The sequence below is a fragment of the Sprattus sprattus genome, assembly GCF_963457725.1.
Source record: "Sprattus sprattus genome assembly, chromosome: 3".
NCBI lineage: Eukaryota > Metazoa > Chordata > Actinopteri > Clupeiformes > Clupeidae > Sprattus > Sprattus sprattus.
The window spans coordinates 51,434,041-51,454,040 of record NC_137922.1 but is presented as its reverse complement, the minus strand read 5'-3'; the positions used below and the strand labels follow the sequence as shown (position 1 = coordinate 51,454,040).

General features: G+C 45.0%; 1 protein-coding gene across 1 annotated transcript in view; it reads right to left on the bottom strand.

Moving 5' to 3' along the window:
• The window catches only part of LOC308362400 (thyrotropin-releasing hormone-degrading ectoenzyme-like), a gene marked incomplete at both ends in the record, with an annotated part of 130,477 nt that overhangs the window by 20,368 nt on the left and 90,109 nt on the right, over window positions 1–20,000 (bottom strand). The window contains 3 exons of the mRNA XM_080835018.1: window positions 2,081–2,169; window positions 11,614–11,801; window positions 16,912–16,977. Coding sequence (XP_080691144.1) covers window positions 2,081–2,169; window positions 11,614–11,801; window positions 16,912–16,977 — 343 coding nt within the window. The remainder of the gene's footprint in view (window positions 1–2,080; window positions 2,170–11,613; window positions 11,802–16,911; window positions 16,978–20,000) is intronic.

Here is a 20,000-nt window from a genome sequence, read left to right as displayed (position 1 = left end):
GGAAACACTTGGAATTTACATAAAATCTTCTAAATCGAATAAGAAACTGAGTCGCTAGAGAGGAGTGGATTAACGTCTGATAGAGTATAATGCTGAGATTTGATTGCGTGTTTCTGTTAAAGTTGCCCTGACAAGCTCAAGTTTTGAACCCGCAGCTGTTCACTGGCTCCCTTCATTAGGTTTATGTTGCCTAGCACTAGAAACGTAGACAGAATTTTAATAAATGCACTTCAAATGTGCGAAAGAGTTGGATGGAAACCCAGCTAGTATCACTCAAGTGGGATGGATCACTACCTGCAGCGGGGACCATCTCTGCTGTTTGCATCAAGCGTCAAAATTCAATTGGTCAAGTTTATCTATAATCTCATATATCAAAGCTCAATGCAGTGACTCTTCGTTTTGCAACCATTTTACATTGGGATTAATGATCAGAAATATTGATTGCAATTCCTATTTCACACATTATGTTCAGGCAAAAACATCATTAGGTCAATAAGCCATGTCAAATCAGGCACTGGATTGATTACATGGACAAAGAGATCTGATTACATTATGATTGAAATGAGTACAAGGCTGCATCGGCATTGCCCTGGCAAGGCTCTGTTTGATTGAATTATTGTTGAATATGTTGACTTCGTGAAGTCCTTGCTTCGGGGTAGATTGTTCTGTTTGTTTCGGCAATGATCATAATTTGTGAAGCCACCTTCAAGCAATTTCCTTAATAGGGGGTGTTTAGTGGACTTCAGTTATGTAACCTGACATTTGCCAGGGCATTTGTTGGTATTTAAGCATGATTACTTAAGCTAGAATCCTAGAAAAAGCTACCTACTGGGTGCTACTGATATCCCTTTGTGTGTGTGTGTGTGTGTGTGTGTGTGTGTGTGTGTGTGTGTGTGCGCGCGCGCGTGTGTGTGTAAGCAGCCAACAATTTAACACAGTTTGAAACGGTGGCTGAGTGTTGCGAGGCAAGGGACCATGAGATTCAGAGATATATCCCCTGCTTTTCTCCTATGTACACACAGACACACACACACACACACACACACTTTCCCCCCGGGCCTCAGCTTAAACACACTCCGCTCGCTTTACACCCCGTGAGTATCAGCGCTGGGAATCTCACCCTCCACTTCCTCCTTCTGTCTGAGAACTAATGGACCTGCTGAGAGGCTCTGGCTTGAAAAGGAGGATGCCCATTTGCAGCGTGCATCAGAGAGAGGGGGTGGGGGGGCGGAGAGGAGGGGGTGGAGAGAAAAAAACAAGCATCGCCAACCAGATTGTACGGATTGTTGGCTTTTGAGCGTGTGCGTCTGGTTGTGTGTGCAGGCCTGGGGCACATACTAAAATGGCCCTCGCGGCTCTCGGTGTCACCGGGCTTTCTTGTCGAATTTCTCGAGAGTCTTTGTGGCTCGCTCTCTTTTCTTCAGTCATCTACTGAGGGCGGAGAGGTATTGTTCCCATGACAGGACACTATTCCAGGGGGTTAGCAGAAGAATGGAAATGTTAAATGGATAGAGGATGGAGTCTCTTTCGTTCTCTCTCTGCCCCCCCCCCCCCCCCCGCCTCTCTCTCTCTCCATCTTGCCCCATCTCTCTTTCCTGCTCTGTACTAAATTGAATTCAGGAGCGCTCAGGATGTGGGTCCCAGCCAGCGACAGCCATGCACCTGCAAATGCTCTGTCCTGTTCTGTCAGCATCTTTAGTGAGGAGACAGAATGGACGGTAATGAAATGGGGGACATGACTCTGAGAGACACCAGGGACACCTTCCCACCTCATTTCAGCCAATCCCTTGACAAAGGAATTTAATCATGTCAGAGTCCCCATTCTAGAATTCACATCATGCAGACATCACGGATGGAATGTAATAAGAGACAGAGCCAGGAAAAGAGGCTGATTTAATTAGGAATGAGAAACAAATGAGAGGCAAGCCGTGATGGCTGCACATCAAACACTTCTGGACCGATTCGGAAAACCAGAGACGAATGCGACAAGTTGCCGTCCTTCGTTAGAGGGCCGTGAAGTGTAGGAGGGATGGGGGGGAGCTGAAGGCAGGCGGAGAGATGATTAGTCAGAGTTACCTACCTGTTTTATTGGAGACCCAGATGATGGCTTCAGGGGATATGTGAGTGGAATTGCCCACAGCTAATGTTAAAGGGATGTGCCACAGGAAGCTGTTAAAGAGAGAGTGAGAGAAAAGAGAAAAGAGAGGTGTGAGTTTTGGTATGTTTCAAGGCCACTCAAAGTAAACACAGGAGTAACGTACACTGACATAATCCGTCTCATCCAGTCTCATTTAAGGATGATTTTTCTTTTGATTACCATAATCATTTAATAATTACTTTCCGACAATTAACAAGCTTCCAGACCGGATTGTTATATTGCTTTGACATACCTCACACATAACTTAACTTTTTCCTAAATAAAAAGAACATGAGAGAGAAGCAACTGTCATAATAAGGTCAGGCCTGTGAGCTGGTCCCAGGCACAGGCTGTTGGCTGCATTGTGCTCTAACATGAGAGATCTCAGCCATGATGTAAGTCAACCTTGAATGTTGTGTGACGACGTTCAAAAATCTACAAAGCAAATCCTGAAACACTGTACCTGTAACCGTGGTCAACGTTTAAACAGTGGGACCAAACTGTTCATATATGAAATGCATGAAGGACCATATATTTCATATACATAAATATACCAAGATAATCCAGTGACATGCCTTCATTAGACTGATTCACAGTCTGATCAGCTCACACTGATTAACGGAAGCACACACCTTCATATTATAACTCATGGTGAGAAACAGTGAAGTCTTTCTGTGCTATTCACACACAAGGCCCGGGTGTCTCCACCCCTCAGCGGGCAGGTGGGAGCCAGACACGAAACGCTGCCTGACAGCCATCATCCTGCTGCTGCCCACCAGACACATTACCGCCCATGGCACCTATGTGCTCCACGCTTGCCACCTGCCAGCTTGGATTACAGCAGAGAGCCAGCAGTGCATGCTGGGAGCAGGGGGCTCAGACGAGGAGGACCCACTGCTGTTTAATTCATGCTTTTATAGAAATGAGGGGGAAAAAACACCCACGGGGAGTCGTGCGGAGTTTCAAAGAATTACCACTCAGCCGTCTGCGAGTTCTCTGACCCGGTTCTTAATTATTTAATTGCATCAATCATCCGGGCCCATGGATCCAGGATCAATGCCTAACCAGTCACTGTAAGGTGTGTGGAGGAAAGGAGTGCGGGGGAAAATAATCAGAAATGCCACTAAGGGAGGGAGGGTATCGATCCTACTAGTAGCCAGGGCACAAAAAAAAAAGTCTCACTAAAAGACCCCCACTCTTGCTCTCTGACTATTGATGGACCTGGAGAGGGGGTGAAGACCTCACTGAGGAGGGAGCTAAAGAGAAGCCGATCAAAGGGAACCTTGGGTCATTGTAAGCCCTTTAGGCTGAGAAGGCTGTCCCTTATTGAGCTTGTTAGGGAGACACAAGGAAATTATGTGATCAGTAAAGTCATTAGTAGAGATAGTGAGGGGCAAAGAGGCCATATGCCTGCTAAATGACACAGTATTCCCTTTCCTTCGAAACTAGATGTATCTAAACTAAGGATGAAAATCAATAAAAAAAAAGCACGCATGGACAAATAACAAACAAGAAATGATATGATATTATATATGATATAAATTTCAACATAGGGAATCTACAAAAACATCGAAAATATACAACATATCTGATACAGACATTATTGTTACCATGTCAAACACTTTATACATAAATTAGAAAAAAGGCTAGAGCAGCTGGATTCAATCCCACAACAACAACAACAACACATCCTACTGTGCTATACAGACTCAGCCGCTGTCAGGGGACTTATCTAGGGCACCGCAATCACTCATACAAGGAGCCAAACATTGCCACGATCAAGAGGGGAGTGTTCGAGAGGCTCTAGGCTCCCGTGAACGAATGGATATTACTGTACGCAGAAGACGGACGGAAAAGCACAGCTATTATTCGGCCAAGAACCTTATTGCTTCGATTTATTAGACAGCATTGTAACTGAGCGCTCGAAAGACTAATGAGGTAGCCTGAGTTAAGGTTGGCGTATGGAGCAGTGGAACCAAAGCTTATTACTCCATCTAGTTCCTGTCTAGGCAACACACAAGGAGTGTAAGGGGATACTAGACTGAGGGGGCACTGAGAAGGTGCTCTGAAATACAGTGTGCTATTTGTTATAGTTATGGCACAACATTGTGCAGTGAAATAGATGATTATAATATAACAAGGAACGGAACTGAACAGACACTGAAATATAACTAAGGCCCAATCTCAATACTTCCCTTTACCCCTTATCTTCCCCCTTACCCTTGAAGTTGCGCGTTCATGTGAGAGCTAGTGGTGTCTCAATACCCAATTTGATCAAGATTAAGGGGTAAGATTAAGGAGATGATCGTTTTTGAGATGATCGGAGAGCTACCTTGCTCCTCCAAGGGCTATCCCAGAGCACACCGCGAAACCAGCTCGGGAATTTTCAAAAAAACATGGCTGCTTGAAGCGAGGAATATTTTACATGAATAAAGCTATCTACACAACTTTTTATATGTTTATAATGACTCGGTTTGATCTGATATGTGCTACTCGAACGATGCATAGTATTGTAGGTCTTAACTGAAGCTTTCAAACGGTAGTTTTAGGATACAATTAGCGCGTATACCACCACTCCATTGGCTTATATGGTAGCTTGCCAGCTATCATGCTACATACACTACATGTAAGTATTTTTGGCTTATAATTAATTTAAAAATGACGACAGTCTTGTTTCGTGCTCTACACAGTTGTATACATATATATTTGCAACCATGTTCTTCATTAGACTTTTTTTAAATCGCTAGTTTCATAGCTCATATAGTCACGCATGACGTACCCGAAACCGAGTGGCGTCTCATTTCATAGGGGAAAGATCTCAGCCCTTGGCCCTTACACTTGCAAGTGCTAGGGTTAAGACAAAGACAAGACAAAGCAAAAGGGGCAAGGGGAAGAATCGAGATTCGGCCTAAGTATCACCAAAGAATACTACAAGATTTTGGGGGCCCATTCGAATGGAGTGAAAGTCTTTCACAGAAGAAAAAAACAGCGGGTGGTATCACAGTGTAAAGTTTTCTTGCACCCCTGCATCAAATTTCTCACGGGAGAAATTCCGTGTCCTTTTTTCCTGACAATAACCCCTCTAAATTATCCCTCTGGCCCTGTCTCAAGCTCATACCCGTCTCTTTTTCTTCCCCTCTCTCTTCTCTCTCTCTCTCTCCCCTCCTCTTCAAATCAATGTTCTATATCTACTCCTGGACGTGGCCTTGCTCCTGCCCCACTCCTGTGTACCCTTGCTCCTGCGATGGCTCCATCGATCATTTTGCTCGGGGAGTGTTTCTGCAGCGGGTCCTCAGAGCGGGACAGGACGATGTTAGATGGTGTGTAATGAGGCATGAGAGGCTAGGGGTCGGTGGTGGTGGTGGTGGTGGTGGTGGTGTGTGTGTGTGTGTGTGTGTGTGTGTGTGTGTGTTTGTGTGTGTGTGTTTGTGTGTGTGTGTGTGCGAGTGTGTGTGTGTGGGTGTGTGTGTGTGTGTGTGTGTGTGGTGGTGGTGGTGGGGATCAGTGAAGGGTGGGGCAGGAGTGTGTCTTTGGACTGATTGTGCTGCCATGTGGTTCAATACCATCTTTCACTCTTAGGAGGAAAAAGAGGAGGAGGAAGAGGCTTCTTTTTCTCTCTGTGTGCGTTGCTCTTTTCTTAATCACAGACACTTTAACGCCTTTAAGCCCCGGTGTTTTGGGAAAGGTACAGTAATGCAACTACCCAAGGCTTGAATGCTCACTATGTCTGGAATAGCTCACTTTGTATATTCAACATTTCATGACGATCGTTCACTATGAATATGAGGCTTTGTCATTAGGTTATTCTAAGCAACAGCTTCAGACCTTGCTGACAAGAGAGACCTGAGGTGTGTTCAAATTCGACAGAGATGATCGCTTTCGTTTAAATTTGAATGTTTTTGTGATAATATTCAAAATTATTTTATTTAAACGTTAACCTTTAGACCAGTTTGTCCGCCGAGAACTACCTCCTGTTTCGCAAGAGGTCAAAGTAAACTCAAAGCAAAAAAAAAAAACTGTTTGCAAACTTTTGCCTTTGCTTGCCTATTTTGAACGCACCTCTGTACATGCTTATTCTGTTTAGCTCCTAGTATGTTATGGTGTTATTATCTTTCAGTGTCCTCTCAGTCACTCCTGCCTCACAGTGCTTTTCCCTCTGCTCCTGTCTACTAGCTGATGGTCATCCCTTATTTCTCTGCCTGGTGGGTTGAGTCACCCGTGGAGCACAGGCACAGATAGCACATAATGACAATGAAGCCAATGAGGTGTCAGAGCCAAAATGGCAGCCAACTCTGGGCCAGCACTGGGTCAGTGTCTACTCTTATCAGAGGGGACCTTGACTCAGTACTCCAACATCAAAGCTGCACTCACAGACCTCAGACTTCACCGGGAGACAAGGAGAGAGAGGAGTATCTGTGATGGCGGAAAGGCTGTGAGGTGAACCTGTCTGACCCTCTCCCTGCTGTGGATGATATTAATAACCACGGATGGTATTAATCTTCCCAAATCCCTTCAGTCTTCATAACAATCGAGTGTCGGGAAGCGTCGGCTGATGATGACTTTGGACGCTACCTGAAGCTGTGTAAAGTATGCTTTAGCGGAGAGGAGAGAAGGGCACCTGGGGAGGCTGATGTAATTAGCAAGGGTAATTGCGCAATCCCACGGATAGTCATGCATCTCTGCAGGTGAGGAAGGGAAATCGATTAGCGCCCTGACTGTTAATTTGATTTAGCTATTTACTTTTCGTATCAGTGGTGAGGAGGCTTTCATTTTCATTTTCGTTTTTTTTGTCTTTTCAATGGAAAACAAACTGAAGGGGAGCTGATGAGAAGGAAAGGAGTGGCGTGCGTGAAAAGTGCGATTGTTTCGCATCTAGACGACAGTCATTAGCGCCGGCCGGCTGTTTGTGGCGTACTGGAATAACTGTTTAAACAGCCCCGGAAGCTTTGCCGTCAGACGGGGATCCGACAAGCTATTTATCTTTTTAATTGCATCCTTCCAGCTCGCTCCATTAACAGTCTGCCGACGCACACACACACACACACACACACACACACACACACACACACACACACACACACACACACACATATATATCAAGAGCAAAGTTTGGAGTTATTGTTGTTCCTGACCTTCTTGTGATGAATAATACATGGCTTCAATGGTATTACACCAATATGAATTCCGCTCATGCTCAGTTAGCTCCACATGTAGCATTAACTATCGCTAAGCAATCATCAACAGCGTAAACGTGCTGTAAATGCTCTTTTGTCTCCAGAAAACTTTTCAGACTTTTCAGATAAACCATCCGCCTCAGTAGCACTAAGAGCGACGACCACAAACACCTAAAAGTGTTTCTTTTCGACGCAGCACAGCGGCTAAAAAAAAATCGAATGCAAAGTGATGAGTGGATTCAATCTACCTCTGGTGCCTAACTCGCTAAAGCCGCATTTGAATTTCATTGTGGAAAAGTGCTGGAGTTGAGGCTTTACACAGGTCATTAATGCAGAGGAGGCCTGAAAACAGCGCTGAGAACTACAATAGGGTAATATGCAAGTAATATCACCTGGCTACTATACAGCCCACTCCATTCTGTTAGACAGCTCCTCAGCAATATATTACAGAGTGAAGAGAAAAAAAAATGCTAGCTCGTACCTTTCAGGCACAATGGAACTGAATAAATAACCTTATTCTCTCGCTGCCTGTCCATTTTTTGCTTTGTAATGTTGACCTTGCATCTTGTGTGTGGTTGTGTGTGTGTGTGTGTGTGTGTGTGTGTGTGTGTGTGTGTGTGTGTGTGTGTGTGTGTGTGTGTGTGTGTGTGTGTGTGTGTGTGTGTGCGCGTGTGTGCATGTGAGAGAAAATGAGTGTCTATATGTGTGGGTAATGCGTGTGTGAATGTGTATGTGTGTCTTTGTGCTCATGTGTGTGTGAGAGTGTGTGTGTGTGTGTGTGTATTTACATGCACACCCGAGTGTTCATGCCTCAGATACACAAAGCAAACTAGGAAGACACAGCAGAGAGTGTTTGCTGAGTAGCTGCTGCTGCTGTGGTGGTAAGTACACACACTACACACATTCGACCCCTGTGACGCGTGTCTGTGGTCTGGCCCCAACCCCGGTTCCAGCCCTGCTGTGCTGCACTCCTCACTGAGGTTCTGTCAGCCTCATTTTCCCCCAGCAGCCTGGGAGCTTCTGCCAAGCCCCCGCACCGCCTCTCACTAGCGGGCAAATCCCTGCCTGATGCACACAGGCTGTCTGGGATTCACTTAAAAGCTCCAGTTTAGCCCAGAAGGCTCTCCGTCTCCGTTTCTCTTTCACCTACACTCTCTCTCTCGTTCTATCTCTCCTTCTCTCTCACTTACACTCTCTGTCTTTATATCTCTCTGTGTCTCTTTCTCTCTCACACTCTACCTCTTTCTATCTCTTCATCTCTATTTCTCTCTAACTTACACGCTCTCTTTCTATCTTTCCGTCTCTGTTTCTCTCTCACTTACACTCTCTCTCTCGTTCTATCTCTCCTTCTCTCTTTCTCTCTCACTTACACTCTCTGTCTTTATATCTCTCTGCCTCTCTTTCTCTCTCACTAACACTCTACCTGTTTCTATCTCTCCATCTCTCTTTCTCTCTCACTGATCCTCTCTTTCGCTGTCTCTCTTACCCTCTTTTAATTTCTTTCCCTCTGTCTCACTCTCTTTCATCTCTCTCACTGTCTGTCTTGCACTTTCTCTCTCTCTCCCTCTCTTTCCCTCACTCTTGCTGTCTGTCTTGCGCCCTTTCTCTCTCTCTCTCTATCTCTCTCTCTCTCTCTGTCTGTCTTTCTCTGTTTCCTCTGTTTTTCTCTCCCTTACTGTCTCTCTCAGTCTCTCTTACTCACCTCCCCTCTCCCTCCCCCTCTGTCCCTGTCTCCCTTCTTTTTCTATCAATACCACTAAAAAGCGCTTTCTTTAGAATGGCCCTGTTATAGCCTGTCTGCTTATAAATGGGGGGCTTTGGCTGTGGGAGAATCAAACACAGCCAGCGGCAGCTCCTCCGTGGAGCCTTGGATGTGGCAGTGGGAGTGAGAAACGCCTCGCGAGTTTAAAGAGGGGAGAGTAATGCAAGGAGGCGCCTGATATTCAGCTCACCACACTCTGGATGGGCCAGATCAATGCAGCAGGAGGTGCATCTTGGCAGCAACCAGGGAGTAAAAAGGTCTATTATCAGCCCTTTTTTTAACAACACAGTGATAAAGTTTGTTCCAACATCGGCAGTACAGTGATGCCTTCTATTCGTATTTTCACACAGCAAAGTCATCGATTTGTCATCTTAGACAACAGCGCTGGGACAGAGCCCTTCCGGAATCTTCTGTCATCTCTGGTGGTGTCACCAATCACTCATCACACTCCGAACTTCACCCTGAAATGTCCTCGCACTTTAATTATACTCCAGCTGAAGGGGGGACGAGCGGAGTTAAATACTGGCGCTGCCGTAGCAGCGGGTTCGGCAGGAAAACAATACAGCGCGTGATAAATTAACGAAACCCGCGGCTGTGCTGCATCTGCAGCCACCGCACGTAACCGAAAAGGTGCGTTCTCACAACCTCCTCTTCCTCGCTCCCATCCTTCCCTTCCTGCAGCGATACCGGCGCTCCGTGGGGTGTCTCATCTTGCCCCGGCAACACTCTCGTAAACACGCGCTGACAGGAGAGAGAGGGGGAGATCCATTAAGATGCCCGGTCGATCCTTACAGCATTTCAACCGCAAGCATTCTGGCACCAAAAAAAAAAAGGAAAAAAATCGAGGCCCCCCCAAATTGGTGCGGAGGTGACACTGAATTATTCATCGAGCCTTAATGGGGGATTAAACTAATCTATCTGCACATGTCAGGCCTGCTCCACCACACCTCACTCAACCTTCACCCAAACAGCAGTTCAGGCTGATGCGGTTCCGGTCCGCATGTGACCCAGAACCAGGCCGGACCTGGCAATATCAGACCAGATCCACGCCAGTCCGCTGCCTCCAGTAGCGGCTCTTTAGATCTTTCCTCTTCTTCGCCTTCAGCACACCTTAAAGGTGTGCGTTCATAGAGCGTTTTTTTTTCTGCGGCAGGAAAGCGCCGGCAGGACGCCGGGGGAGCACTTCACGCCAGCGCTTCATCAAGAAAGCACTTCCATGCTGCGCGTGGGTTTTGTTTCTATGACAACGATATCTATCTATCTTTAACGACACCAGCAGCCTTTTTTTCAACTAGAGACTTTCAACTTGAAGCGAAGCGCTCAGAGCGGCTGCAAAAAATAAGGCCACTGGGTGCAGCGTTCTGCCTCTAGCTGGCCTCACACGCTCTCATGCCTCATTTGGAAACAACTTAAAAAAAGACTATATGAATACACACCCTTAGGCCACCTTCAGCCAGAAAACGGCTGAGGCTGATACGGATTCGGCCCAGATCTGGCCCGGGTTTGGTGGTACTGGGCCACATCTGTTCCGGAGTCAGATGCCTCCGGGAGTGGACCTTTTCTCTGCCATTTGAGGTGAGGTAACATTGGGTATATCTGCATCATATCAGGCCTGCGCACTTCAGACAGCCTTCACCCAGACAGCAGCTGAGGCTAATGGCGATCTAGCCCAGATTTGGCACAGATCTGGCAACCACGGGCCGGGACTGCACAGGTCGGTACCACAGGTCGGTCAGCTGCTTCCAGTAGTGTTTTTCTTTTTTTCATTTTTTTTTTACCTCCAGTCAACCTTCAGCCAGACAACAGCTGAGGCGGTAAGGTGGTACTGGGCCAAATCCGTTCTGGATATTTTCCCTGACAACAAGGTAACAAGGGGGGCAAGGATCCAGGTGGACTGCTAAATTTAATATTTTGGGGGTTCTGGGTCAGTGAGAAGTCTCACATTGTGAGGTGAGGTAAAGGTGAGAGGAAAACAGAGATGTTTGAATACCTGCCTCTGGTGAATTCTGTGGATGGTTGTGTCTTTCCTTGTGGCACAAAAGAGTATGTTTGAACTGCAGCATTGTGAGTAAACACCTCCTCTGGTTTACCACTCTGACCTTTTCTCACAGCTTCTCTCTCTCTTTCTCTCTCTCTACGGTCATTCATTCTGTCTTTCTTCTCCCCAATCTCTTTCGATCTCCTCTCCCCAGCTCTTTTCCAACTCTGGCCTAGCCATGACCTGACCAAAGCTTATCATCAAAGCATCTAGCGGAGAGGGTTGCTGATTGTGTCAAGCCTTCGACAGAATTCACAACACGCCTTTTCATTTAAAACACAGCAGTCAGGAGAAATTCACCAAAAAAAAGGCCAGAGTCAGTGTTATGCCACATTGTACCGAGTCTGTGCACAGAATCCAATGAATTTCAGGGGGAAAAAATCTATACTCACTGCTTTAGTCTTGGCTTCATGTGGGTAATGCAGTTATGTATGATGAATCACAGCTAACCTTATAGCGGCTGGAAGTCATAGGTCACCATGACATGAGTAAGGAGATGTACCTTCGGTTGAAGAGCTCTGGGTCTCGTATCTTGGCGTCCATGTCGTAGACAAAGTGCTCCTGGGTGACGGTGACAGCATTGTCCAGGCTTTCGTTCTTGCTAATGGTGACCACTGGGTAGCCCATCTGTAGCGTCCAGCGGTCCATCACCTCCTTGATGTTGATGTCTTTGCCTTCCCTCTGCATGGCCTGAGTGAAATGAACAATATTTTACATGTACATTTAGGATACACTCTCACCCAGAGCAAATGACAGTAATGTCCAGTCATACTCTTAGCAGTATTTGTGCACCCTGGGCTAACCAGCTGAACTGAATTACTCACTAAGTAGTTGCCATTGCCTATTATTCTGTGATTGCCTAGTTCCATTAGGTGTGAATAATCTCGTTTGTATGGACAGGTTTGTCTGTCCTCACCATAGCACTCTGGGAAAGACAGGAGCAAACCTCTGGCTTCCTTAAGCTAGATTCATCATTCATACTGGATACTATTGTTAGAAACATATGGTCAGGTTTGTTTAGGCTTGTATATTTACTTAATACCAGATTATACACTTATAATACAAATGAAACACCTTTTTTTGTCATGTTCTTTACAATCTAAAACACTCTGTACAGTGCCCTACATAATGATTGGCAGCTTTGCTAAAGATGATTGAAAAGGCTTATAAAAAATAGCAGTCATTTATTAATCTTCATATAATATAATAGAGAAATTTAAATGAACAAAAAGTAAACAAAGTGTGATCCCAGTCATATTTAACAAATTCTAAGTTGGCTTAAGTGTTCAGGAATTTGTAAGCAGTCGTGAACGATTTCCTGTTTCACTGGGGTATACAAAGGAGGTGACACAGAGCCCAAATCCCTTAGTCATCCATCGCCATGGGAAAGATTCATGAGCATTCCATAGCAATAAGGCAAAGGTGTTTTGACTTGCCCAAATCAGGAAATGGATACGAGAAAATTGCTGCTCGCAGCATATCAACAGTAAGGGCAATCATTACGTTTTAATTAAGTTGAAGAAATTCAAAACGATCATGAACCAGCCTGGAAAAGGGATGCAAGTCTATTTGATCAGCAACCACAGTGAAGGAGATGGTCAGAGAAGTAAAAAGAATCCACAGACCACAGTTTCATGTGTTTGGTAACATTTTTGAGTCACCATGCCTCCAAATCCACCATGTCACATCAGCTCCACACCAACAAACTTTAACTTTAAGAACTTTAACTGGGACAGGTGTAGCCTGGGTGCCATCCGTTTTGTACGGGCTCCACTGATTGCTGCCGTCTCGCTGAACAAACGATTTGTGGTTTGTTCAGTGAGAAGGCAGCAATCAGTGGAACGCGTACAAACGGATGGCACCCAGGCTAGGACAGGTGATCAGACTAAGCAAAAATAGAACCGTTTGACTCCAATTGCTCAAGGTGGATTTGGCATAGAAACAAAGATGGCTATAGCGAAAAGCACCACATTCCAAGCCTTAAATATGGTGGATGATCTGTGACGATGTTTCCCCTCCAAATGCCCTGGCGTTATTGCTCACATGCATGGCATTATGGATTCCAGGAAGTACCAGGTGATTTTTAATTAAAATCTGATTGCCTCTGCCAAGAAGCTAAGACTTGGTCATGGGTTGGATCTTCCAGAAGGACAACAATCCAAAGCGCACATCAAAATCCACTGAAAAATGGTAAAATGATCACAAAATCAAGCTTTCGCCATCTCCATCCCAGTCCCCTGTCCTAAATCCAAATGAAAACCTGTAGGTTGAGCTCCATTAGAGAGTGTCCAAGAGATGACCCTGGACCTGAAGTGATTCTGCATTGGGGAATGAGCAATAATCCTTTCTTTTGTGTTCTTATAAGACTATAAGACTTATAAGTCTTATAAGAAATGAAAGAGAAGACTGAGCGCTGTTCTGTTGGCAAAGGGGGTTTGCACAAAATACAAAATGATGGGCTGCCAATAATAAACTAAATCATCACAATAATACATTATCTTGTGATGACTTGGGACTTTTTTTCTTGTGGTAAAGGATGAATATGGAATTTTTACATTGAGTAAAGTAAAGACAACATTTGATATATAGTGAGAAAAATTCTCATCAGCCTTTTTGACTCACATTAAATAAGGGTGCCAATAATTCTGCAGGGCACTGTACCTTAATTAAAAGGCTGCAGTGAAGAAAGAGGTAATCATACTTCTCATTCCTCTCGTAGCTCAAGCAGTCCAAAACTGGGACATCAAGGGAAGACTATTTCTGGTTATTTAATTAAAGTACACTTGAGTTCCGCTGCATATGAAGGTGACTTCCTCTATCCTCAGTTTCATGTATGTTTTCACACTAACCACTGCATCAGCTGATAACCAGTGATATCCCCTCTCAAAACATTTGCCCTGTCCTTTTAATCTCCTACGCCCTATCTCGCCAACATTTGTATTCCAGAAAGGCAGACTATACATGTGTGAAAATGAAGGTAGGAGATTATGTTGTTGCCCAACTGGGGCTATCTGAGATTGTTTGCCAATGTACCACACACCTGCCATGCGCTGATATGATCATTAGAGGAAACTCATTCTTATCAGGCAGGGATAATGGCTGTTCTGATATAAATGAGAAAATCTCCACAAGTGGATTGAATGAGTAATGAGATAGAGGTATTCATGAGCGTTAAATAGAAGAAATACATTAATGTCCATTCAACCATACTGTTTCATCATTGTATATGATTAACTAAAATAAGTAATTTTAAACTTAATGACACAAACTTCTGGGAATGGACTACATAGTCTGAATATAATGACTAAGGCCCAGTGGTGTGTGTGTGTGTGTGTGTGTGTGTGTGTGTGTGTGTGTGTGTGTGTGTGTGTGTGTGTGTGTGTGTGTGTGTGTGTGTGAGTTTCTTCTGTGTGTGGGTTGACCAACTATCATAGTCCATGTCTATTACACAGAGTGACAGTACAAAATTGCTCTCATCTTCACTAGCAATAAACTGCACTTCATAAGCATGTGCTGTGGTATACCTGTGCGTAGTCAGCCAGGCGTTAGATTAACACAGCTGGCAGACAAAAATACACTCCACCCCTGTGTGTGTGTGTGTGTGTGTGTGTGTGTGTGTGTGGTTGTGTGTGTGTGTGTGTGTGTGTGTGTGTGTGTGTGTGTGTGTGTGTGTGTGTGTGTGTGTGTGTGTGTGTGCGTGTGTGTGTGTGTGTGCGTGTATGAGTGTGTGTGTGTGTGTGTGTGTGTGGGAGAGAGAGGAGGCAGACATGGTAACCACACAGGGGAAAACACTCCTCTAAAGCTACCCTCTCATTAGTGTGACTTACATTGTGGCATTCAGTGTGTGTGTCTGTGTGTGTGTGTGTGTGTCTGTGTGTGTGAGTATGTGAGTGTGTATGTGTGTGTGAGTGTATGAGAGAGAGAGAGAGAGAGAGAACTGTGTGAGAGCGCATTCCAACACAAAAGAAAGAGCTTTCATTTTTGACTGCAGGTAAGGGGCAAATACACGACTATTCTCCAAGGAATAACAATGGGAACAGCGAGTCGGGGACACCTCGAGCCCAAGTGGAAAATAATTATGAGGAGAGCAAGGAGGCGAAGCCTTTGGGGTCAATAGGTTTCACAATGGGGCTTTGTGGCGGCCAGAGAACCGCTGGATTATTGCAGCAAATTGGATTTGTTAAATATAAAGGGGAATGGTGAGGATATCTGTATTCATTAAATGATTGGCTGTCACGGATGGTTGTGTTGTGAAATTCGTCATCAGCCCTGTGACAGACTCCGTTATTGAGGAGGGGGAGAGATGGTCTCGTGAGAGGAGTATCTGTGAACAAACCTGTCAGTCATTAAAGAATATCTCAGCTTTAGTTCAGTAGTTCATTTTTTTTTTCATTTGGCAATGGCAGTACTACTGTTTATTTCCTTGGTCCATAATTCATACCCATGACAAATGTGTATACACTCATTATATTATTACTATTATACAACATATATTATACGTACGTATATGCATGCTGACAGAAAAGACAAATAGAAATGTGAAATTCTGAAATTCCATTGTAAGATATCCTTTTGTTATTATTTAAGATTCTAATCACCTTACTAGCCAATGCAAATGTACATTATCTGTGTCCTGTTGTGACGTAGACTCTATGCTAAGAGCTATGCGCTTGTAACAGCTTTGAGAATGCACACAACAGTATGCAAGCTGAGCTGATGACATTTAGAGATCTGTGTGGAATCATCGCAGACCAACCTACTCCACTTGAATCCCAGAATGCAGTTTGTTACACCATAAACGCACAGGTATATAGAGTCCAAAGGCACCTGGATGCTTCAGCAACTGCTGCAAGGTCCAATCAGCAGTTTTTTTCGTGTCAAACAACAAGTAGACTATTGCACTGGCTGCAACGCACCAAGTGATTTATAACCTACAAATGGGTGCTCTTTGTCAACCCCAGGACACCACTTTTTCAATATCAGACAGACGCGCTCACACAAAATGGAGTGTCTGGCTCGTCCCTCAGACGGCATTATTATCTTCAGGTCTGTAATGAGACCGATCACTGCCTGACTCCCTTCCGCTTTTCTTCTCTCTCTTTCTCCGCGGCACTCCGGCCGTCTCTGGTTACAGCGTTTGACTAACCCTCCATTTAATATTGGCAGATTGAACTTGTTAGCGCCTGAGTGAAAGGGACATTTAAATCCCCGTTGTGTGATTTGGTAATGGCAAACAACAGTGAACCTTCATTTCTCTTCTGGTATGTTACTAGCCTGGAAGGTCTGATAACATGAGGCAGGATTTGCTAATGGGTGGAAAATCGGAAAGAGAAAGTCAGTAAACTACCAGTGACACTGTAATAAATATACAACAAACATTTAACAATATTGCTGCATAATCCTCCCTCCACTAACTATTAACCAACTGTCAACAAACTTTGACCTCAATCAGACTCTGAAACTTATCCTAACCACAGATCTAAACCTAGTTTTTAATTCCTCCTTGTCGATATACTGTATATGACACTAGAGAGGCCTCTTATCTCTGCTTTTCTCAGGGTATACAGGAACTGCACGGTAGGATGTGATGAAATAGAACACTTTTCCTTTGCATTGTCCTCAGATAAGCACTGCTTTTGCCCCTGATGGTGAGGCTGGTAAATGGGTTGTGTGTTAAGTAGGTGATGGTGGCCACTGGAGGGAGTGGACAGGATGGGGGTGGGAGAGGGTTGGGGCTGGGGGTGGGGGGGTGGAAGAGGGCTGGGGGTGGGGGGGTGGGGGTTCTCTTCTGCTGTGTTACCTCAGAGAACTTGTTCCACAGGTCGTCCCTCGCCGCATTGCCATACATGTGTGTCATCAAATAATCCTACAACAAAGAGAGAGAAAAGAACGATTTAGACTTAGATTTCATTGCTTCATCCTTTAATTAAAAATGCTTGGTAATTAAGGACTATGAAAAAAAAACTTTCCATAGGAAGGCACTGTGATTATAATTCCACAAAAAGGCCAGACAAAAGCACGTTTAATCCCTTTATGTGATATCTATCTCAGTTATGCAAATTACAGTGGCTACAGCTATGTGGGCAGAAATGGACTATTAATCTAATCACGCCAATCAGAAGCTGTTCGTTTGTAAGGTCTTTAACAGTATATCAACGGCGCAGACACACACTGCATATTTCAACATAACACAGGATGCATTGAGCTTTCTGTCTGCACACTGGGAAAAATCAAACACAGACAAATTGGAGAGGAATCAAATAATGAGAGTGAATACAAACACAGGAACACTTTTTTTCTGCTTAAAAATTGGAATGCAGTACCTGCATAGCTTGCGTGGTGAGAAACCCAAACAAAACGCTCTGCAATTCCTCAAGAGGTATCAGAAACTACTTTTAATGAGTTCCCAACCGATTCTGCTAGTCCAGTGAAATAACATAGAAAGACTGAACAACACTTAACTGAAACAAAAACACATGAGTGAGGAGGAGACAAGCCTACTGATAAATGCACCAGGACAAAGCCAGTGCACCTAATCTCTCCGTGTACTCGTGTAACATAGTCACAGACGATGGAGAGAGGCCCTGTAGGTTGACAGATAAGAGAGAGGGGTGTCTGGCGAACACGGCAGCCAGCCCTTCATAATGAGTGAGGGAGATGGGCAGATGAGAGGGAGGAAGACCCCTGGGGTTAACATCAACCCCTCCTCAAACACCTCAATTTATCCGATAGCGTCTGAGAGGAAGCCAGAAAGCCCCCACCAAGCACAATTCACTGATAACATTCTGGTGACCGTAAGCGATAAGAGCTCCCCACACACATTCACAGATACTCACAGACAATGCACACGAAAACACACACACACACACACAGATAGACTCACACACACACTCACAGAAAAAAAAACACACAGATGCAAATACACTTTGTTTCACACACAGACTGAGGCAGACACGCACACACGCACATCCACACACAGTCACACACACACACACACACACACACACACACACACACACACACACAGCTTTATGTTCCCATGCTGTCAAGTTTATGCTCTCATGCAGATAGGAGGGAAATCAGGCCACCACCCTACTCCACTCTGCTCCACTCCACAGAGGACGGAGAACTAGAGGGGGCCTCCATCCCGTGTCTCTACCTTTCTCAGTTGCTCTTTCCTCCGTTTCGCTCCGTTACGAATCTTTCCTCCTCTCTACATTCATCTTCTCTTCTCACCTTTCCACTCATCCACTCCCTTCTTCTCTTCACCTACTCTTTCTGCCCCACCCTCCGCCGTGCTGCTGCTGCCCTCACTCTCTGTGTCTGGCTTGAGTTCAGCGTCTGAAGCTCTAAATGTATGCCAGTCTGTGCCGCGCGGTGCTCTGCCCGTGGGCAGGAGTCAAGCTGAGTGGCAGTGGCAATCTGCCCGGTAACCCAAAGCCAAGATGGCTCCCCAGGCTCAAAGTATCCCCCTGCTACATCTAGGCAAGAGTTGACCTCCAACACACAGGGAAAAGAGGATTCCGAAGGACACTCGTCTTCTTCTTGTCATCTCAATTTTCTCTTTTCTACCCCTACTCTCTCCTGCTTAGTGACCTCTCACTCTCTCTCCCTTTCTCTCTCTCTCCCTCTCTTTTTCTCCCTCTTTCTGTTAGCACAACACCACACATCTCTCTCTCCTTCTTCTCTCCACCCACTCCTGTTTAGCTGCTCGGCCGCCCTCAATCTTTCCACCCCCTTGAGGGACCTCCCCCTCCTTTACCGGTTAAATGCCCGTAGGCAAATACACCGGCAGGTCCCCCTGCCCAACCATCTGCCTGTCACTCCTGGTTGCCTTCACTGTAGTTTAGAGGAGGTATGATCAGAGGAAAAAGGGTGGTAAAAAGTGCCACGGGTCAATCAAGGCCACCCAGCACGCAAACAGTTATTCTTGGACGAAACTTATTCAAGCCTGTCTTCAAAGGCGATCAGTAAAAATGCTGAGCAGGATGGGATACCTAAATGAGATGTTTGGCGGAGGCCGTGGAGGCTGCTGTGCACACATTTGCATATGGACGTGGGACCACCCCTGGCCATGTCATTTCTGTTGTCTCTTTTTTTAATTCTTCTACAGTGTACTTTGCCTGAATGTGTGTTTTAATGAGTTCTGCCTTCGCCGCCGCTGCTGCTGCTGTTTTCACTGTTTTTTATGACCCGAAGCTTTATACGTTTACAGAGATCGTCTTTACATTGTAAGCGAAAACTAAACAACAACAACAATGATGGAGAGACATAGAGAAACAGAGAGGGAAAGCAAGCGAGAGAGATGCTTAGGAGGTAGAAACAGAAATAGGGAGAGATGAAGAGGTAGAGAGAGATGAATCCTGTTTTTAATCCATGGGGAAAGACAACAAAATGTTATTCATCTTCCCTGTAATTTGCGCCGTTTTCTCACATTTGTATATTTCCTCATAACACGCTTTGGGATAGCTTGGAGTCCTGTAAACCCTGTTATACCGACAGGACAATCAAATCCGAACCTCTTCCTCGGATAAATCGTGCTCACATCGCTTACCTTGGAAATAAAGATTGATTACTCTGGCGGCGTAATTGCCTCAGAGGTGACTTTTTCAGAAATGCCAGCGTAAGGAATAAATAATTCATATTCGATAACGAGTCTCGCCAAATGAGCTCTGCTCACTCTGATTTAAAGGTAAACATATGCAATTAGTCATTTGGAAAAGCCATTTGCAGATGATTAAGGTAGATTGTTTGGTGAGGAGCAGCATTTATTTGCATATTTGTTATATACAAGAAAACAGCAAGGCTGATGAAATGTGAAAACATGAGATGGGGGAGAGAGGGAGAGAGAGAAAAGAGAGAGAGAGGGAGAGAGGGAGGGAGGGAGTG